At 40.2% G+C, this 24,971-nt stretch overlaps 2 protein-coding genes across 4 annotated transcripts; one reads left to right on the top strand and one right to left on the bottom strand.

Annotated features, from left to right (window-relative positions):
- Positions 1 to 1,072: 1,072 nt before the first annotated feature.
- Positions 1,073 to 17,386, bottom strand: LOC122132106 (protein IMPACT-B-like). 2 transcript variants are annotated; one of them, XM_042706890.1, is made up of 7 exons: positions 17,065 to 17,377; positions 16,525 to 16,653; positions 16,390 to 16,442; positions 13,633 to 13,695; positions 13,244 to 13,329; positions 3,493 to 3,621; positions 1,073 to 1,938 (listed from the first exon to the last, which is right to left on the bottom strand). In XM_042706890.1, the coding sequence occupies exons 1-7, from the start codon at positions 17,098 to 17,100 to the stop codon at positions 1,781 to 1,783; spliced, it is 654 nt and encodes a 217-aa protein (XP_042562824.1). In that variant the 5' UTR covers positions 17,101 to 17,377; the 3' UTR covers positions 1,073 to 1,780. The 2 variants fall into 2 exon arrangements, with proteins under 2 accessions (XP_042562824.1, XP_042562825.1); XM_042706891.1 differs by lacking the exons at positions 1,073 to 1,938; positions 13,244 to 13,329 and having other exon boundaries at positions 3,537 to 3,621; positions 17,065 to 17,386.
- A 108-nt stretch (positions 17,387 to 17,494) lies between these two features.
- On the top strand, positions 17,495 to 24,948 carry LOC122132105 (oxysterol-binding protein-related protein 1-like). Of its 2 annotated transcripts, none has more exons than XM_042706889.1 (11): positions 17,495 to 18,152; positions 20,326 to 20,453; positions 20,816 to 20,901; positions 21,003 to 21,077; positions 21,173 to 21,284; positions 22,006 to 22,091; positions 22,863 to 23,007; positions 23,379 to 23,446; positions 23,735 to 23,779; positions 24,099 to 24,172; positions 24,531 to 24,947. In XM_042706889.1, the coding sequence occupies exons 2-11, from the start codon at positions 20,330 to 20,332 to the stop codon at positions 24,610 to 24,612; spliced, it is 897 nt and encodes a 298-aa protein (XP_042562823.1). In that variant the 5' UTR covers positions 17,495 to 18,152; positions 20,326 to 20,329; the 3' UTR covers positions 24,613 to 24,947. The 2 variants fall into 2 exon arrangements, with proteins under 2 accessions (XP_042562823.1, XP_042562822.1); XM_042706888.1 differs by lacking the exon at positions 17,495 to 18,152 and adding an exon at positions 18,167 to 18,364 and having other exon boundaries at positions 24,531 to 24,948.
- The last annotated feature ends 23 nt before the right edge of the window (positions 24,949 to 24,971 follow it).

The raw sequence follows: 24,971 nt of genomic DNA, 5'->3' as shown, positions 1-24,971 counted from the left end.
AGTCTGGAAATAAGTTCTGCGTAATCTTTTTCCGTTGTTCTATACAAGTATTGGTAATATAATTACACCGCGTTTCTGCTCACATGTTATAAGTACAGCACACACAGGATGCTCAGCAACATCTTTTGAAGCATATGGGTGTCATCACAGATGGTATAGGCTACGTCCTCTTCCCCTTACATATGTAGCACATTCTGTACATCAACATGACTCACACCAGCTCTGCACTCTGAGATCTACAACGATCTGCAGAACCCTGGTCCATTATATATCTAATTATAGAAGCGATCCGAGTCCTACAGGGACATGGCCCGGGAATGTAAAAAAGACTAGGCATAAATGACTCACCCCCGCATCTGCGTTTGCAAGCAAGCATATTTTGGCGATTTTATGACCATGTGAGGAATATTTGTCAGAGATGTAGGAAGACTGTGTGGGAGTAATGTAGCTAGCATTGCGACGTGGCTGTGCTATCCATGTCCTGACAGGTGGCACTTCTGCAAGCGCAGACTCCACAAAAGTGTCAGCAAACAGGAAAGAAAGTTCTATTACTCATACGCATGTTCATGCGTCACGAATGTAGCTATTATTGCTTGCGAATGTAGTTATTATTGTTGTTATTGACGTGTATCTGTGTGGATGGTGTTGACTGGTTTTCAGTGAGATGTCGAGGATGTAAAGATGGTATTTAGATGTCAATGTCAAAAATGTAATTATTTTGATTATGTTCCGTAAGCTTGCAATATAATACACACTTTGGTTTGGTAATCAACGTAAACTATTTTTATTATTTCTTTACACTCTATTGACCTATACTGGGTGTCCTTAACACTAGCCATTAACAGATCAAAGTCCTGTTTCAAAGAATAATACAGCACACCAACTGTTAAACTAATTATAAAGTAACACTATGCAACAATTTGACACTTTTTGAGATATGGTTTTATAGGCAACTAGTTGTGGTACTATCCTCAAATTTGTTTTGGTAGCATATATTCATGTGAAGGACAGATAAACACCTGTGTCTTTCTCACTAGCCATCCAGGATATGAGCTATGTCATTCTGCGTTCCGGGCTGGAACACCCTGCAAAAATGGAAGAAAAGCTTTCACAGCATGACATTGCCAGCTATACTACCAAAAGACACGAGTTAGTGTGTTGTCAAGCTTCTATCAGTGTCAGCTGGGCTGTTGGTGGTGTTTGCAAGGTTTTTGCATGCCTTTTAGGTAGTTAGCTTGCTAGTTTTGGAACAGAACTACTTATTGCTGTTTTAACTAAATGTAAAATTGGCACTATAATTACAGTTCAAACCAGTGTACTGTATATAAAGAGCTGAAACAGAATCCTAGACGATGACATGACGATGGGGGCATGTGAGTAATTGAGGGATTGAGTGACTCATTCTATGCTATACATTTAGATGAGCAAAGTTTGTCCGCCTTGAGATGCTGAAACAGTTGTCAGGCTGTGGTTAAGTGTGTCCGTGGGAGTGACATAGACAAAAAGGAGATGGCCACAAGTGAGAGGCCACAGAGAGGGAGAATGAGTGGTCGCATTCAGGATGCTTAACGGAGCTCTAGATGATATACCCACCAACACACTGGAACAGCTGGCCGCTTCTCACAAGGATTTTGGCAGCTGATTACCAAATGACATTTCAAGGAGCAACTCGTTAGGCCTTTTTGTCAAACTGCGTGTGATTCGCTTAGTTTCCATCATGACTCAAGAACTGATTTTGTGTTGCCTGTGGATGATGCTTGGACGATAATGCTTCCTGTTGTTACCCTGTCGAGGCGACTGCCAGATGTGATGTAATAGCGGATGACTGAGGAGTCTCACATACCTGTTTTGGGCTGACCACCAAAGCTAGGTGAGACTGAAAGGTGCTCCGTCTTTCTGTGATGGGTTCACCGTGTTTAATTTCAGGCAACTCTTCATCTGGACACACACACACACACACACACACACACACACACACACACACACACAGACACACACACGCACACACACACACACACACACACACACACACACACACACACACACACACACACACACACACACACACACAGACACACAGAGACATACAAAGACACACACACACAGTCACACACACACACAGAGACAACACATTCCAATTTCAATAAATCTGTGCAAACCCCATGCATCTGATTATGCAGAAACTTGCTACTGTATAATATGCTAACCCTAGGCAGCATTATGTGTCATCTTCACTTAACATCAGAATATCCCCCAAACCGCATCCACCCACATGCCAAATGTTTAGCAGTCAGTCCTCACTTTAACTTTTGAGCACAAGAACCATTTTAACCACCGTAACTGTGAAAATGGAAAACATTTCTGTGCCCAGACTGAAAAAGGCAACCCTATTTTTCCTGTCCCCTGGCATATGGGCAATGCACACGGACTAAAACAGAACTCTCTGGTTACACTTTGTCAATATAAAAATGGAACACAATAGTTGTCTGCTCCTGACCCTGCAAAGTGGATGGGGAGGATGCAGCCCACTGAACGTGTCTCACCCGCCTCGTCTTCTTTGGATGTCTGCTGCTAAAAAGTGGTGCAGAGTGTTGTTGTGGATATTATGCACCTGTCAGGTAAGGAAGTGACCAGCAGCTGTGTCTGTCTATCATTGCTTTCCTGGGTGCACCACCCTGGGAGGATTACAGTGCCATATGTCTTGGACGTTCCAGGCACCTTCACTGTGAGTGTTTCTCTCTCTAGCGTAGCCGCAACAGGAGGTGACCACTGTCCCATAACTCCAGGGATTGGAGCTCCAGTCACCTGTCCAGCCTTGACCACCTCTGGGAGGTTTGGAAAACACCTGTGTCTACTTTGGCATCACACCCAACGCTCAGTGCAGAGTGCATTTGGCATGGGCTTACCTGGAAGATTATGCACAGACTACAGAGACTCGCTGCCAGAGCTCAGCCCAAAGACAACACTAAGACTCAATTTTTGGGGGAAACTGAATTCAAGTTTAATACTAATCAAAACACAGGAGAGCTTTTCTATTCTATTTTATTATAGACTAAATATAATTTTCACCAAAACAGTACAGACCCAAAACATGGGAGAATGTAACTGCAGATAGTGAGGGACTCTACTGTAAAACATTAAACCACATGGTCTCCTTTAACTCAGATGGTGGCACCAGCTGGTGGAGGGTACACGACCATGCATTTTGTGTCCCATTACAACACCATTTCATTGAGCTTGAAATGGTAACCATGCCAATGTTGGTCTGCATCTGTGCAAACTGTCAGTTTATAGGTGGAAAGAAGAATGACAGCTGTATACCACCATCATGATCACAAAAGATTGGGTGGATATATTCTGTATTTGCTTACAATTGTTTAGAGAACCAACAAAATTGAAAACTCAGATTAGATTTGACAGATTTTCAATTTAGGGTTCCTTATATAAATACACCTAGACAGACAGGTCTGAACTGAAATTACAGTAACATACCCCCAAGTTGGTCTACAAAAAGATGAGCTTGTTCAGTGTTCTTCAGCACACTGTAATCTAGAAGGTCTCCTTCATCCGCAACATCCTCCTCCTCTGTCACCATGGTTTTTCTCAGCTCAGACTCCTCCACTGCAACAGAAAATCCACACACAAACACAAACACGTCAAGCTCATCATATGTACACCTGAGAGGGCAGCATAGATTTCACAACTGCCATACCTATTCACAAAAAAAAACAGCATCGAAGGCCTTTCCACAGTCATTTAAAAAAGTATACATATGGGATCTGCCAGAATAGGCACACTGTGAAATGGAAACAACCCCGAGGCACTAGAAAAAGGGAAGAAAATGACACTGTAGGGGAGTTATACCCTGAGCATTTTACAGTTTCAAGGTTTGCTTAATGGGGCCAGACACACTTAGGACCAAGCCTCTGTCATTTTCTTTGGGCTTGGGGCAACAGAGTAGAATGGCCAAGGGATGTCATTTAGCGGAGTGACCAACCAGCATAAGTGAGATTTAATTCATTCCATCGAACATTGCAATGAACCCCTTTCCAAAAAGTAAATGCATGCTGGCAGACCATTAGATAATGTGAAGTGACGCTATAATGCATACTGATGAGGAAAGGTTAACTATCGCTGCTGGCTGCAGTGCTTCTGCTAAGTCAGTGAGAGTCTAGAGTGTGATAGAATTTTGCCTGGTCCACTGTCTAAAGATCGTACGCACTTAACCTTACAATAACCACCCTGCTAACAGTCTCAGGCTAAGAGGGCTGCGTGAGAGGACTCTCTGCTCAAGACTACTCTGTCAGCAGCGATGATTGAAGCTACACTCATGTCAAATCAATTTCATGGTTAGAGAGCATTTTGTATAAAGTGCTCGTGATTAGAGATTACAAAAGGGTGGATTCCCATCTTGATTGTCAATTGTGTTCATAAACAATTTTCACTATCCATCAAAGACACAATGCTTTCCAGAACGGCACATTCCTTTAAAGCTAATGTAGCAGAAAATAAGAGCTAGTGAGATCAGAGGTAAAGCATTTGAAAGGGGGACAGGATTTCAGATATAAATTGTACCTATATTTGACGTAGTTTGATGTATCTCTGTATGGTTTCTTAATAGGCCCACCCATGTATCAGAGTGAGACAAACAAGACAAGGAATTACATGTAAATTCAAACTTGTCACTGCCCGGACACTCCTACTCCCCCTCGTGACCTTTAGTGACTTGAGCTCAACATGCTGAACTCTTTTTGCTTCCTGAAACCTCCTGTTGAAATATTAATGACTTAGCCTGGGTAAAACTGCGTTTGATCTTTCTGACAGGAGTGTGCCCCTCGACCAGGCTCTAGAATATCATTACCATAATTATGTCCCAGAGGGGACGATATTTTCCCTCCTCTTAATAACAGGACATGCAGATCTTCCCACTCTGTGGAGGTAATTAAGGGTAAATAACAAGAACAAAAAACATGTAGGGCCAAAGTGACATCCGAGGTTTCAGTTGCCACAAGTTCTTAAACCTAGGGAGTAATGGGGGTATACTGTATACATTTGACTGTTCACTAAAATCATACCACTAAAATATTAACAGTGGGCTTTAGTTTAAGGGTAACAACTAAATACTAAGGTACCACTACCACCCAAGTGTACCTTATTAACATTGACTTGCATTCATTTCTGTGTTGTCAGAGATGCAATTCAATTGTAGCATGCTAGCCTATAGGCATTTAACGGACTCTTCAGGAATATTTGGATACACACAGGAAGTACTGGCACATCTATGACGCATACCACTCTACAGAATACAAACCTTTGTGTTAATAACTGCATAATAAAAAGAGATATATTAATGTATTTTTAACAAAGACAGAGTGTACTACTTGTACTACTACTACTCCTACTACTACTACTACTACCCAAAGATGACTGGTTTTCTAAACATACATGTTAATGCACAAAGAGCACTGTATCCATGCCAAAAAGTTATAACTCCAAAGCTCGTTATAACTAGCCAAAAACTATAGATGCATTTCCACTAGAAAATGCAAACGTGATTGCACCACAGCAGCAATCGGCCACTACATACCATTATCATATGCAATTTCATGGATCCTAACACCGTGCCCTACGAAGGAAAAGGTTTGACTCTCCTTTTACCTTCCTCCTTCCACCCTCATCTAAAAAGGCGCAGGGCAGCGATTCTTTGACATCAATGACTCATTGACATTCTGGCACACAATAGGCAAACAACACAGACTCTGCCATTAAATTGTCATTCAATGTTCAAAATTAGTTGATAGTCTCCAATCATCGTACCTCTGAAGAACATCTGTTGTCTTTGCCTTCTCTCCACAGGAAGAGATGGCAATCAAAACTTTAGTGGAATGGAATGACCTACATAGTGCCATCCGATCAAGTGACAGCCATGGTACGTTCAAAGAGTATCATAAAACATTTAAAGACTCATCTCTTTAGAATTCATCTGTCATTCTAATGTATTTGTAAGGCCTAACAATTTTTATATTATTATAGTTATTATTATTATAATTCATTTTTCTATGATGCATGTATGAATCCATCAGCTTGCTCCTGATTCTCTATTCTCCTTTTCTTCTGGAACTTAGCGAGGCGCAAAGAAACTCTCCCAGGTAAAAATAGACAATAAGCGATTAAAAACAGCACTAAAAAAAAACAGCAGGTCTATCGTTTGCACCATCACATAATTACAATAGCTGGAAACTGCAGAGTGCATTCAAGATGGTTTGTCCTAAAAACTTGTTTCTCTCCACTCTCAAACAGACAGATGGTAATCAAGCACTCTGGAAAGCAATCAATTAACCTGAACACAGCACAGATGATGAATGTGTCTGAAGCACATGCCACATTGCATAAAAATACCAGGCAGTGAAAATACAAGTCAGGTGTGCTGCTACGGCAAGCATAACAAATAGAATAAAAAAACATCCTTCATTTTTCAGCTCATTTTTTTTTTTTTATGATTGCACAGCTCAGTGGTTCCCTCAAAAGGTTGCATGTTTTTTTTTTAAGTTAAGTGTGTGTACGTCCTTAAACTTTTACAAAGTAAAAAAAAAACAGAAAAGTAACTTGGTATAAAATGGTCTACAGGCTGTGTTTCATGGCCAGACACTTAATGAGAGATGCTGAAACAATATTAATATAAATATGAACTGTATTTGGAACAAACAATCCTGACAAGACACTGCATGTGCAACAAAGTAATGGGAATGGACTGCATTTATACAGCGCTTTTCTACTCAGAGAGCTCTCAAAGCACTTTACACATGAATGCCACAGACATCAACCCATTCATACACTCGATGGCAGAGGCTACTATCTAAGTTGCCAACCTGCGCATCGGGAGCGGTTAGGGGTTCGGTGTTTGCTCAAGAACGACTCCTCTACCTCCTTAACCACTGTCACCCCGGTACATACCTTGTTCCCTTACAGATTACACCCGTAAAATCCTCCTATATGCATTTAAAAACTGTGCTGAGATATAGAGACAAGGACTGAATGGGATAGGCAGATTATTTTAGAGCCTTTCAAAAGTGATTGGTTGTAGGTAAAGTGCAAAATGCCGCTCATCACTATGTGCGCATAGCATTGGAGGGCTCTCCACACTAGAGCCCGACCGATAAATCAACGTGCCGATATAAGTTCATTGTCGATGTATCGTTATCAGCGTTTCTAATGGACGATATATTTTTTTTATTACGTAAAGGATCCTTCAACTAAATTGCCATCATTGCATAGTTTTCCCACCAGAGGGTGCATTGCAACTTCGGCGACACGCTTGGTTCCTAGAACTGAATCTCAGCTGGCCATTGCACAATACAGTGGAGTCTGAGTTGTGTGGAGTTGAAGGCAAAAAAACAAAACAACTAACTTCTGGGAAAATTAAGTATGGCAGTGCTCTCACAGTATAGTAGCCTTTAACTTGCCTGTTATAGCCTACTTTGTACTTATACAATATGGTCAGGACTTACTGTTTCGCCTATATGATAGAGGGGTTAGCTGGCCAATAGACATGAAACAATCCAAAGAATGGAACGATCCATAGCCAACCATAAAACTGTATTTGTTCCTGCCAGATCCGTTTTAAACAAGAACTCCGATCAAACTAAATAAAAAAAATGTAACTGATAAAATATTAACGATTAACTCATTGTCAAAAGGAGGACTGCTATGAAACATTTGGAAACCAAATTGGGTTGTTGGGCATAGCAGCATGGCATACAAGCTAGCAACCTAAAAACATTTGGCTGGGGCAGTTTTTTTCAGCCAGGTTTTGCTGCTGTTGACCAACACACAGAATTCTGTCGTTGCATGCGACCGTTGCACCGCTTGCCGTTTGTGGCAATAGTGGTACCACAGAAAAACTCTTCGGTTCCCTAGACAAAATGTGTGCAGTACCCTTAACTCTGTCAAAAGCAAAATCTGCTGATCAAGCTAGGGCTAGCCATGGATTTATACACTTGAATCTCTCATCCCCTCCCCTGTTCCATTTGCGTGTTGAAGAACTGTGCAGACATCCTGGTGATCCCATTCATGACTCGTGGCTCCTCTGATTGATTATAAGGCTGACGCTCACAGCGAAACTTGAGAAAGGATTATCTCCGGTAGAGCCTGGCTTATCAAAGCTTGGCTAGGGGGAATACATGTTGACGATACAATAACACTTCTGAACATACTGCATCACAATACTAAAAAGTAATGTGGCTTGACATAAACCCCAAAGCATACACACATACACACACACACACACACACACACACACACACACACACACACACACACACACACACACACACACACACACACATCACACTGTAGAAGGCCAGAGCAGTGGTGCTGTAATCCTGCCTGAGTTATTACGGCACCATGTTGGAGCCACTTCATAGAAAATTGGCATCACACCAGCGCATACATTTGGAACTGGATTTTAAGTGGGAGGGTGTGGCTGCAGACCACAAGGCTAGGGAGCGTGCTGGAGTGGGGCCACAACAGATCCCTGCTGCTGTGGGATATGATGGCGACCAGCACAGATGCACCAGCAGCCGGCTCAACTGCTGAAAGCACATCAGCCAGCATAGAGCCATCTGTATGGAACAGTGGGCAGAGTTTGTGTTGTGAAATAAGGCTGGAGAGCTGCTCAAAATATTGTCATTTTCTCACAGTATAGGAGTGTATAGGTAGATAAACAGTGGAAACAAATATAGCTTTTATCCACTGTTATTATTACAATCCAACATACATAACATATGAACTGGTATCTTCCTGCAGCCATTCAAAATGCATGAAACAATATAAACAAAACAATTCAAAATGCATTTCCAGGTAAGTCTTTCTCTGTCTGCAGGCACCCTTTGTGTGTACAAAATGACACTTCTAAAGAAACTCCAGACATTATCAAGTTTTTTCATTTTCTTTGTACTTTCAGTCCTCTCTTTCTGTTGTCATGTTTTTCACAATTTCCCTGCCATTCAGTTGATTTTATTACAGTAATCATGCAGGCTAATATCTTTGTACTCCCTTTCTTTTCACCCTCTTAATTGAATAACCACCTCGACCCTTGTCAAATGCACCGCCCGCTGTGTTCAAGCAACCTGACAGCTCACCGCACAGTTGGTAGATGATGAATAACTATTCCTTTCATTAAAGTTTCATTCGGAGTGACAGCCTAAATCTGCACAGTATTTTGGGAGCAATCAAAAATCAGCAGCTGAGAAAATTCTTTGAAAATGTGTCATACACATACATGCAAACACTGCATACTTATGCAGCTAACGACTTTGCCAGTGAAAGCTGTTTCTCATCACATTCTAAAATCGTAAAATAGATCCCTTTCAGAATTTCAGTCTCAATGCTATCAACTAACCAGTAAGATACAGTTGTTTAATGGGGAGTTGACCTTAACACCATATTTTGTAACACTTTGTATTACATAGTCCTACTTTGTTACTACACAATAAAGTACTATCTAACAGTAGTTACCAGTATGTCACAGATATCTTTTGCCCTACCTTTAATTCTATCTTTAACCCTTTATATTATATGTATTTATTTAACTATGAAATATCAGTGTATTGTAATTCTTTGTTACTCAATATGCAACAATGCACTTTACAATCACATTCACAACAAGTGTAGCCCCACGTTTGTTTGTCATACTGGACAATACCATCACAATCAATCAAATCAACATCTAAACGTTGACAACTTCTCCAGAAAACCTGCCGTGCCGTCACATTTTCCACCAACCTAACTTTTTGCTGATACCATCTGTTAATCTGTAACTTGTACAGTAGAGGCTCTTTGCACTCAATGTCCCCCCTCACCCTAAGCACTGTGGTTGGTGTCTGTCAATGCTACAGCAGAGGAATTGATATTCTCACTTTCTTGCATTACCTCATTGTCTGCATTGCTGTGCAGTCCACATACACACCGAATTTGGACAATTCTACAGGACTAGTCCGCTACTGCATTTTCAGTCACATTATTTTCCTTTTCCATTTCCCTCAACTATCATACAACACTCATCCCAAACAACACTCCATGAATAAAAACACAGAGAGTGGTAAACCCACTTAATTCTGCACACACGCGCCTTTCCACAACTGCACTGCTTGTCGATAAACAATCACATTGTTCTGTGTACTTAACATGACACCTTATAACCTGTAACACTGGAGCACCTTTTATGCTGTATCAAAACCAACACTAAATTCAGGCCCCCATTTACCAAGATTTCTGATAAAGAGTGCTGCTATGAATGTGCAGTCAAACAGATGGCACATTATGTTGACAAATACTGTGAAACAAGGGAAACATAAAACATGGAAATCGGGTAGAGACAACCTTTGTTAAAAGACAATATAACGCAGTCAGTCATGAGGCCACAAACATAACTTAAGAAACTTCAACACAGCATCATTACTTCAAGTGGCAAATACATATGATGGCCTACATTGTTTAGCAACAGCTACAAGAGGACATTGTAGATGGGTACGTGGATATTTTTGTAAATTTAAAGCCCCATTCTGCGAGAATTAGTATTTTTTTGCTACTGAGCTCCCCCTAAAGTTGCGGAGTGTAGCTCACTTTTACACCACTGTCGTAAATACAAATTGTGCTTCGAGTCCGCCTAATGGACAGTGTACACGTGTGTTTGTTGACAAGCTAAAGGATATGGAACCGGCAAAGACAACGGCAGAAGCCAAAGAAGCATGTAGACTGAGTAATATCACAAGATTTTACACAAATATGACTGTATAGTTTTATTTATTGTGAAATCTGAGATAAATGCTAACATAACCACACAATTTTGCTGAAATACTGCTCACGTTTTCAGCCCATATACATTGTTTTGTAAGGGTTTGAATGTGAATTTGTGTAATCTAATAAAATGCTGTTGACATGCTTAATATAAATTGGACAGTGTCATTTGTTACAAGCTAGCCGAGTTCCAATTTCCAAGGCTTTTTGCCATGAGATTGATGAAGACTGATCAACCTTTTTGACCTGAGATGAATTTATCTGGATCTGAGCATGAGACACGACAGGTCGATGGGCATCTGGAAAAACTACAAATCTCTGTGAGACAGGGATGAAACCAATAAGGTTGCAGCCTACGTCGAATTCTTTCATAAATAACAATGGCAGGGATGTTTATTATGAAAATTAACTTTCATAACACCAGTCAAACATCAAGCAAGCGCATCAAAAGACTTAGCAAGACAGCTAATAAGTTATTACTGACTAGTCAAACAGAAAGAAGGCCAGCTCGGCATCTGACTTGGTCGGTAACTTGTTTGATCTCTTGCTTGGTTACCCCCTCTTTTTCTCGTCCTATCCTCCAACAACGTCATCCTCGGTTTCTTCATCGCCTCTGCCATGATGCCCATACAGAGAATCCTGCACTAGCTTCCTCTTACAGGTAGCGCATGGGTCTAGTTGTTGTTGAGTGAGGTGGTGCCATAAAGCATTACGTAGTTCTCGCGAAAGGTCTCTCGCCCTGTACCCCAAAGTTACATATATATACGCAATACCAGGCGTACTGTTGCAGTGGCACAAACGTCATTCTCCGTATTACAAGTCAGTGTACCACCAGAATGATTTTGAAGCTGTTATTTGAAGATAAAGTTGCATAATGATACTTTAACAAAAAGGACAAATGATGAAAATTGTTACATGATAGGGAAAGAGCATTTACTTTCGTATTCTGTATTTAGCCTGTACAATATCAGGCTTACCACAATGAGATTAGTCTCGAGTTAGCGATGTGTCTCACATTAATACCTAGCTGTTCATCACATTCATTTTGGCAAAACAATGTCGGAATTTTTTTAATTACTTCAAGGTTTAGGGAAAAATACTACTAAGAGGCATTGTAGCAAACCTGTAATTATTTGTGATAAATCAGGGCATTACTTACGTGAAGTACAGACTTACATAAATACCCATACATAATAATGTCACAGAATTATAAGATGGCAAGGTAGCATGATAACATCTCTCTATTTGAAAGTCGTTTCTAGGCTCTGTGTTATCTACATCAGACACTAATTTGGAAACGGAGAAAAGACCCAGGAGTATTTGTCTGAGAAGATGAGAAGAAAAAAGAATAAAGCATTTGTCCTGAAGACCAGGTATATTAGAGGAGCCTCTCTCATCAAAGAGGTCCTTGTCCACACAGACCTGAGATAAACACACAGAGGCGCAAGCTCCCTGAGTCAATTTTGAGCCCGTCATCAATACAATGTAATCTTTTTGTCTCCATTAAGAACTCAAAACAAGATTACTCGTCAGTAATGGAGGTTTTCTTGGGTACCGATTTTATCTATCCCTAGTGTCTTGCTCCAGCAGACGAACAAACAAATGAAAGAAAAATTGTCCGAGGCACCACAGGATGCTTTACACATAATTGCATTTTATAAAACCGGCCAGATCAAAAGACTTTTGTTCAAAACCGAGGACGCCGCCAGACTACCATGACTTTCAAAAGCAAAAACAGTGCAGCAGATCAGTAGTGTCGGAGAACAAATGATGTGTGCAGGGGTAACAGGACCTTCTGAGAGATTCTGGACAAATCCCAATGGCAAATTGGTATGCATGCTTCTCAGACACGTTTAATATTTTGTGGCACCGCAATATCACAGTTGTAACAGGTTGCCAATGGATATATTTTAATTGCAGCCCATGACACAAGAAACTGTTCTGAGACCCTGCTATGTACCCTTGACAAAACAAGCTAAAGTGCCCTAGAGCTAGCAAGACAATATTATTTGAATGAGCTGTAAGCTGTATACATTTAGTCAAAATGCCTACTTGTGTCACACAATGAAAATAAAGGTAGTTCTCTATTGTGCGCTCCTGTTTAGTGGTTAATTAAAGGCATCATCATGAATAGGACTAATTGCATATTTCATTTACTGCAAGCGCTGGTTTGTGTATCTCCCAGCTTCACATCTTCACAAAGCAGCTGTTTTGTTTCAGTAATGCCACCTAGTGTATGACTCATGACACACAATTCTGACTTTGTAGGGAATCTCTTCAACACAGAGAAACAAAGTATATATAAAACATAGTGTTCAGAACAGGAAACCACTGGCAAATATAAGGTGCACTTCACTCAGTCATCTGTGCCTTGGGAATAGAACCTCAAAAACTGTGTGTGTGGGGGGGTGCAGGTAATGCCATTTTGCAAATATTGGCCTCTTACCCAAATCTGAGCTTTGAGACTTCTCCACAAGAAATTCACGAATTTTCTCCACCCAAAGATAGAGGATACTCTCCCCAGCATTCTCCCTGATTTAACACAAATTAATTTACATTATGTAGGTGTCTGCAGGCGTACATTTGTTATAGCTACACATGCCATTGTAAAACCAGCCGCTACTTGGTATTTAGTAGTCTTTTTCCAAACGTGAGAAACCCACTTCAATGTGCACAAAGATAATAAACCTCATTGTCAAATAGATATATAGACGGCGGATACATAGACTAGAATATACTGTATAATCCTGCCAAAAGTCTTTTGGAATTGTTAACCGCTTAACCCTTCTGGCTAACTTTGTGTTTAGATAACAGTATTACACTGGGTATACTCACAAATAAATCTCCTCTAGACTGTTTGACAGTTCCATTCTTTCTGGACCTCTCAGCCACCCAGCACTGAAAAATATGCAAAACACAAAAACCACTCAGTTAATTTTGATTTTATTTCTACAGCCCTTTAAAGATAGGCCCAACTGAACTTGTCTTACACAGATATCAGTAACTGGGTTACTATCCTATTTGAATGTTCACCATTCAAATAGGATATCCCGAGTGGAAACACTTGATATTCACATAAAATCTTTTAAACTGAATAAGTAATTTATTTAATGGAAGCGGGTGGATTAACTCCCGATTTCCAAAGGGCATAAAGGAACTAAGGTTGATGGAAATGAGTTTATTCGCATTAAATTACATTTGTTGCAGTTGTATTTGGCGTTCTGTTCAAGTCGCCCTGACAACCTTAAGTTTTGAACCCATTGCTGTATACAAATGAGGCAATACAGAATATAGGGTACACAATGGCAATGGTGCAGTACCATAATGAACTTGGACGACAAAAGCAAAGAAGCTAACAACAAAAGCTGTGAATATGGATCATCTGGTGAAAAGCAACACCTGTGCGGTTAAATTCACTGATTAAGTGAAGATTTATAAACGTATGAGGCAACAGGTTCATTAGCAGATGATGTATGTTAACAATGGTTTCTTTCAGCTCCTATTCCTCCAACTGCTTTTCAAGTTCATCCAGTGAACATGCCAATCTGGTAAACCACAGTAGTATCCAATGGTAAGGGATACGTGTGTTAATAAAAGACAGGTCGGGACACCGATAGTTTGAAGACATCTGAGCATCAACCTAGCCCTCTGTGGTGACAGTGGTATTGAGGTCACTCTCTGCAAGGAGTGACATGCTTACCAGTCTGAATTACTATAACGCAGTACAAAAAAAAAGTGATCGTACAGTTTCCGATTTCAATAACTGCAATAGCTATGTACGATGGCAAGCCTATCTAAAGATCCACAGTTGCCATGTAGAGTTGCTACTGCTATAGTTTCCCTATAAGGCAAGACTGTTATCAAGTCTGCTTGTCAACTTCCTGAACAAGGTGATAGGGTGCCAACGCAGATAGCAAAAGGCTAGTGGACCACTATCGGCCCACTGGGGGTACAGCTGACAATGGTTACATGACAATGAGTCCACTGGCCTTTTGCTCATCGGTTTCTGGGCGTAAGTCACTGGTGACTTACAAACGGCCCACCGTTTTGCCATTTGCTTTACAATTTGTTCTTATTCATTTATACTTCTTCATTAATTTGCCATGCCAAATCATTTTCACCTTGAGAGTCATCTAGTGCCATGAACTTCTGTTGAGCAGCTGATATTTTAAATAGATTATGCGTGATTTAAAAATTCCAGAAATTGCTAAACTTTCATGTTATTTTCTTAATATCCATGCCCTGTTAACCCTTAATAGGCCCAGGCCTGTTTGACTTTTTTAGGAAGTCTCACATGCCCCTAACTAAAAGTATTGATGCACAAGTGGCATATGGGATTATATTCTAGAAGACCTCAGCAATAATAACATGAGAGTAAAAGGAATGTAGTAAAATAAAATTTTATTTAAATCAAGTGTAAACACACCCATACAAAAATCTTCATTCAGAGGTGCTCAGAATGTGTACAAAAAAACATTGTAAAGTTCTCGGACCAAGACTTTTGAACTCTGAACCTTGTAAACATAGGTGTTAGCCATACGAGTTTAGCATTCAGGAAGTGTGTGTTGTTTCACTACTTATAATTTCAGAGTGACCTGTTCCTCTCCTAAACTAGTGTCCCTATTCAATGCATATTGATGAGTTAGGTGTAAACAACCTGGGACACCTCAGTCAAAGACAATGGCCATTACGTAATGGCCCTGGAATGTCTTTGTGGCCTTCTACCCCCTACAGGTTTTCTTGACACATCATGACCCAATAGTGATCACTGAATTACCATACCCTTATCATATGAATAGTTGTCATTTGCTAATGGTCGGGTCGTAGGAGCTGAAACCTCACTCAGAGACTGAAATGTGCAAGGGATTATTTATATTCTCCTTACAAAGTGATTATTTATATTTTAGTTTCAATTTTTTTCAAATATATATTTGAAAAGTAAAGGCTTAAAGGTTGCTGTGGGTGTTCTTTTTATGTCTCTAGGACAAAAACTTGCGGAGCTTTAACAACAAGAAAAAAATTCCCCACCAGTGGGAAAGGGCCTCTTAACGGCCCGTAAACGGAGTCGGAGTAGCATATAAAGCCCTTTAAACTAAAGATGATGGTGGTCTGAGAGCGGACCAGAAGTGGCAAACCACCTGTGGGGTGCCGACCAAAATCCACCGGTGGACCGATATATGCTTGCTATCTGGGAAAGATGCTTTGCCCATTGCCCAGTGTGGGCACATTTTTGTTGTTGTTTGTATTTTGAGTGCTGAGTGGATGCTGACCGGTAATGAGTGCCCCATCAGTACAAACTGGACACAGTTTCCGCAAATAGAACAGACATCTCCACTTTATCCATCAAATTCAGCCCACCCTTCACTTTACAGAACATTCAAAGCACATTCCCTGAATACAGCCTATAGACTACAGACATACCATGGTTTGCCTAACCGGCAAATGAGTAGGCTACCTAAAACTTTTTTTATGCTCTACGAAATACACCTGACTGGGCTGTTTCATTTTTCTGGGTGAAAAAAAATGAAATGACACAAATACTATCCCATATCATTTTCATTAAGACAGGGAATTTATTTAATTCAAACTTACTTTATTTGATATAAAGGTGGTGCTCTGCTTGGGTAATCTGGAGGTAGAATCGTCTAAAAGACAAATACAGTACAACCTGAACCAATAATGTTACTTTTACCATAGATATACTGATCACCTGAAGACAAGCATTACCTGTAAACAAGCCGTCCATTTTGGATGGTCTGAACTGTCAGATATTTTGATGCAAAATATTCTTGAAGCTTCATCAATCACACACCATTCGTCACCATATATGGATGACAGAGCTTCAATCTCATCAACCTGAACAGAACACAAAGAGTAGTGAACATTAATGAACAACTTTAATGTCCAGGTTTTGGTTCTGGCTGCAGTGAATCAGTTATGTATATACGTTATTTGACTTAAAGCAGTAATTCCTTGCTTAAACTCTCTTATACAGGAGGCTACGTTATGTCGCTGCCACTTAATAGCCTAGGTGTTCGCAAGCTGTAATGTTTCGTATTGACATGTTGATGCATATTGCACAGCAGGCTACAAACAATTTCTAAACTAATAAAATGAGAAATGACGTTAGTTAACTACATTGGCTAGCTATTTCAGGCTTATGAATGACGAGATCTCTCTGAAAGTTTAGACGTCACATAACGTTAGCTTTTTTCATACCATTCCGTCTATCTTAAGTACTTTTCTGTAGCTGCACTAGTAGCATACCTGAGACTGCAGATCGCCCATATCCTGATAAGCCATGGCTATGCTATCTCACTACCCATTCATGGTGTAAAGAAAGCTCGAAGAGTCCACGTTGCTTTCATGCAAACTGTGGCGACAGCAGCCTCCTTCAGCAGTCTTAATCAATCGATTACCAGTGTCCGTTTCCGCTACTACAGCAAATGTCTAAACTCAAAGGACAGAAAGTACTTCCAGCCATCAACAGCTAATAAATACAAAATGTCAACTGACAGTTATCAACAGAAGTTAGTCATACTGCATGTGTTGTTGACAGTGGCTATCATGTGTGTTACTTATGCCCCGCCCCTAAACCAATAAACAGCAAGATAACCATGACGTTTTCTAATTCTAACCAATAACATTTTTCCAATCTACTACAATCTTTTTACTTTCGGGTGCGCGTGCACATTTTACTTCCGGGGCACTGTTTTGCTCGCGCGTTAACAGCTATAATTTTTCAAATTGTTGTCTTCCAATTTGTAATGTGGTTTAAAGCCAGCTGATTTTTCATTTTTATGACTTGACACATCATAGTTTTGCATCATTCTCAAACATGTTACGTTTTGTGTGAGCTTTGCGTGAACTTTCAGTCGTCTAACTTGTATTACATTTATTTATTTATTTGTTTGTTTGCATAATAACGAGTTCACTCCGTGTCTGATTTGATCCCAGTTCTTGTGAACTTGCGGTCCAGCCCAGGCTTGCAATTGAAATATGCGCGTGCACGAAGATAAAGCGACTGGCCAGTTCTCTATCGAGTGTTTATTCAGACATTTTGGCTGATTGATTAAATCGTCGTTTCCAGAGATCACGTCTTGATAGACCGTTACTCAGAGCTACCTTTGGAATGTGGCTTTGGTGATTGCGATACCTGATTTAGAGTGGCCGTCCACTCTATTTTTTTAATAAACAGGAACAGAGTGCGTGGCTTAGGACATCACATGCTGACCCAAGAGGGAGGGAGCAAGTTCCCCCTCCACTCTCCAGACAGCTAAGCCAGCTGGTCCTTCGACTGGCATGAACTGAGCGCTTCGTATCTGTCAAACGTCAGTAACATGCTGTTGTGAATGGTAAGTCCACCCGTGAATGCAACGTAAATGCCAATCTGGGTGCTGTCACTAGACGTAGCCTATCCCACATAGAAAGTGAGTTGTTAGTCACTCACCCTCCCTTGTGCAGTGACTCATGGAAGTTTCGATTGGAGCCACTTTCTCATCGTTGGGTGTTGAGGATAGTAAGGGATGTGCGGACAATGCTTGTCTCATCAACGCTACTGTGTAATGTAAGACACATTGTGACTTTACTCTATTTTGGGTTTTATAATCATGGGTCACCCGGCTTTTGAAGCGTATCGGTGCACTATTAACCTGTTATCTACGTGATTGGTCAAATGGGTTTGTTGGGAATTGTCTTAAGCCTGAAGAAGTAACTGGCCTCTCCGTTTTTGAAACATCATGTGCAATCTGTTTTCAAAACAAAAATTGCAGCAGCCGTCTCTTCATTGATTAGGCCTACTTCTAACACGATATTACACAGTGTATGATGGGCGTGTCGTATAAAGTTGCATATATGTTATGTAGGCTACTTTAACTTGAACCCATTTAATGGAATATTCAACGTCTAAATGTCACTAGGCTAAGACCTTACATTTAGTCAAAGGCTCGTATATGCCTGCTTTATGCAAGGAAGATCTAAAAGCATTGTAGAACAACATGGTCTAAATATAAACAAATGGAACTGGTGGTGTATTGACAACTTGAAAGTTAAAGTAAAATTGGGTGTTTGTTGACAATAGAGTTGTCTGTCTGTCTGCTTTATCAAAACTAAAACTCTCAGTATTTCTTCATATGAGAATAAGGAATCATGTGAGAGGTGTTTATAATGAATATTTTCACAACTTCCTGAAAGCACTCGGCTGCTGAAAGTGGTCACAAGATGCTGTAAGGATTTCCCCCCCTTAGAGGACTTGCATGCAGACCACAATGCTTTGTGGTTTGGATTTGCTGTTGTTTCATTTACTATCTAACCCCTTTTTGTGAAGTCATCATGGCCAAATAAAGATTAAGTGCAGGAACTACTCACTGCTAGTTCGCCTCATAGGAACCGCTGATTAAAACCCAAAATTAATGTTTCCTTGAGGGAGAGAACTATACCAGTCTTTCCACGGAGGCTTGACACAAAATAGTGTGCATCAACACAGATCAAAGTGTTTTAATTATATGCCCACATGTCTCCAGAAATCCTTTAAAATGATCAAGGACCATCTGCTTACTGAATTTATGAACTCCCCCCCCCCCCCTTTGGAAACTGTTGAATCTTGTTGTGATTTAAGCTGCGAAGCAGAACAGGGCAAACCTGTTAATAAAAGCATTAGTGCATTGGGAATATCTATTCTGGTTTCACATTGTATTTGAGACGGAACAGAAGATGATAAATAAACAGCAGTTCAAAATATTGTTCAGCATATGCTGTATAGCAGACATATCTGCTGGGATGCCAAAACAAGTTAAATAGGCCAGCATTTTTAAATGTAAAGATTTTACACTTAATTTAAATTGACTGAACAAGTGCATCTACACCCACATAATATTTGCCTACGTAATCTACTCCATACCAGGATGTTCCTTGGAAGATCGCCACCAACATTCCAGTCAAACTTCATGAGACCTCACAAAGCCAGCTCTGTGTTTGCTGGTCTCTGGCATGAGGTTCCTCATTTCAGCTAGATTAGCAACACATCCAAGCCCGATTTTAACAGATATCTAAATGACATTTCCCCTCATGTATGCTGATGTCCTCCTGGTCAAATAGCTGGAAAAGTGGGGACTGCATTGTTGTGGGATACAGTAAATGAGAGCTGTCCAGTTTGTATTTTTGCTATCTGTGAGGTTTGTTTTTATCCAGGAATTCACAGATTTTTACTAGGAGTACAGTAACTAGGAGGACAGCCTGTTCCTCATGTTTGCTATTTGAAGTGATGGTTTTATTATTGTTGTGGCAATACAGACAGAAGGGAATTGGGACTAGATTCTACAGAGGACAAGATATGTTCTGACAGTAATCTCACAGATCAGACCAGCATGTCATACCAAAACAGCAAAAAAACGAAACTCATGTGACCAAGGTGGTTTGGAGTAGCCACGACTTCTGTTCTGTGTCTTATGACTTTTATTATTGTAATTGCTTGTCATGGCAGTTATTGTTCAACGATGTGTGTGTGCTCATTTGTGTTCTCCTCTTCAGAGCGATGGAGGAGGCGGACCCCGAGGAGCAGTTCCTCAAAGATGCCAGGAACGGGAACCTGCAAGGCATTCAGCGACTCCTCATGTCCAAGATCAAGGAGGAGGCCAAGATTGACATCAATTGCAAAGGTCTGGCTTTATTTTTGATCAGCCAAAAATATTGCCAATTCTTCTAGTGTTAAGTGAAAAAAACCTTAAATGTTCTTTCATCCTTTCATGTGAAAGACATAATCTAATACTCAAACAGTTTGAGGTTTCTGTTTTGGTACAATGTTGTCAAGACTAAATAGAGAAGAGCATGTCATGCTCCTTTAGAGGAGATAAATGAAATAACTGTAATTAAATAATATGACATCAATTGTATGACTCAAGTCCAGTTTGTCTCAATAAGTATGTCTCAGTAAATGTCACATCTTTTATTTTGAAGCCGATCGTTCGTTCTTTGTGTCAGTATGTACACCTGTACCACCATGTGCTTATCATGCTTGTAGGGAAGAGCAAGGCCAACCTGGGCTGGACACCTCTTCATCTGGCCTGCTACTTTGGACACAAAGATGTGGTGGAGGAACTGTTGAGGGTGTGTACAGTAATTTGAAGAACAGTTGAGTTGAGGCCACATGTATTTAGTGGCCATTGGTGATGTGGTTATAATAATTGGAGTGTTTTTTATTTATTTAGGCGGGAGCCGAAGTAGATTTGCCCAACAATGTTGGAGACTCCCCTCTTCACAAAGCAGCCTTTACTGGGAGGAAGGTAGTGTGGTAGCACCATGCATTCCGATTTGCCTTTCAAATCTTATCCTTATCTCATGGGGTCTTTCACTGATGGATTTTGGTTTGTCTTTATAGGAGGTGGTGATGTTATTGTTAAAGTACAACGCTGGTCCTACTATCATCAATGGGACTGCTCAGATTCCCAAAGACGTCACCCAGAATGAGGAGATCAAAAGCATGTTGGAAGGTAAAGCAGGGATATGTTTGGGTATTGAGTCTTGAGTCTAGATCACTTCATGCGGTAAGCATGTCTATTTGAGGAGATGCACTCTCTGAAGCAGCGTAAAAAGAGGTAGGTAGAGCTCAAACATGTCAGCTTGCACATCATCATTAGTCATCATCCAGCACACAGTAAATATACTGCGAGGTGAACTGAATTTTAAAAGTATTGTTTTTACTTACTCATTTGCTCATGTTTCTGTTCATAAGAAAATCGATCAAACTATTTTCCAACTCACATTTGTTTAAGGACACTGTCATGGGGATGATGGTATGCTGTTGATTTGCATGACTTAAATCATTTCATGTCTAACCGTTGGTCTTTATGGGTTGGTCTATTTGTTACTGAAGCTCTGAGGTGTATTCATGGAGATTTGCTGTATACAATCAGACGCCTTCACTGTGTTAGCTATACATGTCATCATGACTGAGAGAGAGCGGCAATTAGCTCGTGTCAAATCTCCACTGCCTAGCCAGTGACAGTATGTACTTCTGATGTTAGCTCCAATTTAACACGTAGTTTGATCAGACCATTGTATTTTATCGTAGGAGCCGTTATGTAAATTGCTGTCTGTTTTGTCATTTGTGAGTACCTATAAGACAGATAAGCTTTGCTATTCTTGTTTGTTTTTTTTAAGTGATAGCAATCCCCAGATGAACTCTCCCTGATATGTTTGTTTTTGTGCCAGCTGCGGAGAGGACAGAGGAGAGAAAACTGGAAGAGCTGCTCTTGGATGCAGCGAGAGAGGGGGCCTTGTCTAGGCTAATCCAACTGGTGAGGTCACATGCTGTGCACCTCCTACACCTATCAGACTGTCTGCTCTGTCTTGCAGACACTCCCTCATGAGATATTAGAGATAATCACAAAAGTTTTTATTTGTCAAAACTTGTTTCCTCACCACTATGGGCTACCATTATTTAGAGACGTCAGGAAATCAAACTACACTGTTGAAAATATCATGAAGGGTCACACAGATAAGTGTTTTTATAAAGTAACTTGTGAGGTTTCTTACAACTGCCTTTAAGTCATGCTTAGCATTGAGCAATATGTGTATGTGTATATAAACTGTTTCACAGTTTATCTCGGGGCTAATCTCACTGGCGGGAGTCCTTGGTTGCCACACTGCATTCTCTCTTTCTGAAATGCTTGAGGCTTTAGAGCATGCTTTTCATAGCCCCGGTATGTATTGCTCTTAAAGCTCTCACCATGGCAACAGTCATGCTGTAGAACATTCATTCCAGGTTAAGGTTTATGTGTGAATTAACCCCTTGTTGCCACACCCTGCTCTCTGTAAAGGGCATATAAGCACAGTTATTCTCATATAATAGGTGCGTCAGACTAGTTGTTCCAGTCTGTCCTCCGGCCATGAAACTGTCTATCACAATGGATGGCGTCTGCTATGAGAGACATGTTTTGCACATGTCATCATGAATCCCACACTCCTTGAATATACTGTCAAACCATAACACCCACATGAAAACATTTTTCCCATGACATTTCTTTACAATAACATGCTATTTATCAACCCCTTACCTCTCGTTTCAGTTGAACAGGAAGAAGCCACCTGACATTAATTGCACAGACTTGCTTGGTAACACGCCTCTGCACTGTTCAGCTTATCGTGGGCAAAAGCAGTGTGCCCTGAGGCTTCTGCAGAGTGGAGCCAACCCCAACCTCAAGAACCAAAATGGTAAAAAAAAAAAAAAAAAAGGCCCATGAATAATAATCTAAAATTTGCATACATCTTTTTGCTAGATTTGGATCAGTAGAACAGGAGGGGATCGTTTACGTTTGATATCATGGACATGATGAAAGATGGGACAAATGGCCAAGTTTTGACAACTTTGACAACTTGTTGTGACAATTTAGAACATAATCTGTGTAGGTGTGACATTATGTTAAAAGGAGTCACATTACCATAGCATGTATTGTCAATGTTGATCCAGTTGTCACTTTATCCACAAATAGTTTGACAAATTTCAGTGCACAGTGAGAAGTCAGTGCAGTCAGTTTATTGCAGAGTTTATGTTGTTTGTTTTTTTCTTTGTTTGTTTCTGACAGATCAAACTGTGTTTGACCTCGTCAGTGATCAAGAGATGAGACAGATCTTGGAGGGCAACAAGAAAAAAGTCAGTATTTCCGTGCTGTAGTGGAAATGCTTAATTTTGATCATGCCCCCATTAACCAAGTTGTCTGACCTTATTAAAGGAAATGGATGTGGTTTGTAATTATTGCCTCTTGTGTAGCCTCTTCTCTGTCATACTTCTGCTAAAGCTGCATTGAGACCTGTTCCCTTTTAATGAGATTCATGTTTACTCTCGACGTGTAGGCGTTCATTTTGCAGACTGTGTTTCATCAACAGTACCGTTAGGTGGCAAATTATTAATTAACCTCTCTTTGCACTTGACATCTTTCAGGGCATGACGCGACATATTCAAATGTTTGAAGGGATGCTTTTAAAGGTAAGACTCTCACCCAGTGGCTGCATTACTGTAGGCTTTTAAAGAAGAGCGAAAGATACAAATTTGTTGAAATTATTATTAGTAGTATTCTTATTATTATTATTATTCACATTTTAATGGAGTCATGGTGAAGCAGATTTTTGTTACCACATATCTCAGTGTTTTTGTCCCAGAAGGTTTTGCACGGGACATGACATTTTTCATAGATCTGCTGTAGTAGCACAAAACCGCTCTCCTGCCATATCAATTTCTCACAAACTCTCCTGTGATATTCCAAAAGTGAAAGCAACTCTCCTCTTTGTCCCGCTGGTTTGTGCAGAGTTCTCGTTTCTTTGGGTGGCGTAGTTATTGGGTGGTTCTTCAGGATGGAGTGTTGTCATGGTATCCCAAACAGTACGTATTTTATTTATGTTGGATCTGATCAGGTTTTTGCGTACTGGAAAGCACTTTCAATGGTTGCGTTTTTGTTCCTTCATTAAGCACCATTGATAGCACCATAATAGTATTGATAAATGCACTTTATGGGTCCAGGAGCCTAAAATGTACAATGCAAACAAAATGTGTGTTTAATATTCAAATGTACACGTTTCTTTCATATGCTCATGATCGGTTGGTTGTAGATTTATCCCACTACATCATGGTTTTTATTGGATAAATACCGATCATAGATTTAACCTTTTATTAAATGCTTGTGTAGTATCTAGTTGTGTATTATATGTAGTAGTATACTCACAGTTTTACCTCTGTCAAGGTCAGATGCAGAAACCTCACACAATAGGCAAGGCTGCAAGACCTTAACACAAGCCCATTGCATGGTAGGTTTATTCATGTAGTTTTTTTGTTGCACTGATTTAACAATTTAATTCCAAACAGCATGCTGTTGAGGTGATATATATAGCACAGTCCAAAAAGCCGTAGTAGAATATTTTGACCAGTGCATTGCTTTACTCAATATGTTATTTCCCTTTGGGGATCAATAAAGGAATCTATCTATCATTATGTTATAGAAAGCTGGTGAGAGAATATAAAAATGGGTGAGAATTGTTTCTAGACAATAGAGAGGTTAAGGCATGGTTTTTGTTCTTGTAGAAAGTTTTCTAATGTTTCAATTGGGATAAACTAATTTGCATGGTTAATCCATAAACAGATTGACTGGAAAATGTGAGCATCATCTGCTCTAATCATGATTTGT

This window comes from Clupea harengus, unplaced genomic scaffold (genome assembly GCF_900700415.2).
Source record: "Clupea harengus unplaced genomic scaffold, Ch_v2.0.2, whole genome shotgun sequence".
NCBI classification, from domain to species: Eukaryota; Metazoa; Chordata; class Actinopteri; order Clupeiformes; family Clupeidae; genus Clupea; species Clupea harengus.
The sequence above is the reverse complement of the archived record's forward strand: the minus strand, read 5'-3'. Positions and strand labels throughout refer to the sequence as shown.

Excerpts from the sequence above, each read along its gene's own strand:
- LOC122132105 (XM_042706888.1), top strand. The coding sequence starts at position 18,324 with ATGTGCGGACAATGCTTGTCTCATCAACGCTACTGTGTAAT. Across the intron at positions 20,454-20,815 it reads GATTGACATCAATTGCAAAG|GGAAGAGCAAGGCCAACCTG; the intron begins GTCTGGCTTTAT and ends TCATGCTTGTAG. Across the intron at positions 20,902-21,002 it reads TGGTGGAGGAACTGTTGAGG|GCGGGAGCCGAAGTAGATTT; the intron begins GTGTGTACAGTA and ends TTATTTATTTAG.
- LOC122132106 (XM_042706890.1), bottom strand. The coding sequence starts at position 17,100 with ATGGCTTATCAGGATATGGGCGATCTGCAGTCTCAG. Across the intron at positions 16,654-17,064 it reads TGGGCGATCTGCAGTCTCAG|GTTGATGAGATTGAAGCTCT; the intron begins GTATGCTACTAG and ends TGTTCTGTTCAG. Across the intron at positions 16,443-16,524 it reads AATGGACGGCTTGTTTACAG|ACGATTCTACCTCCAGATTA; the intron begins GTAATGCTTGTC and ends TTTGTCTTTTAG.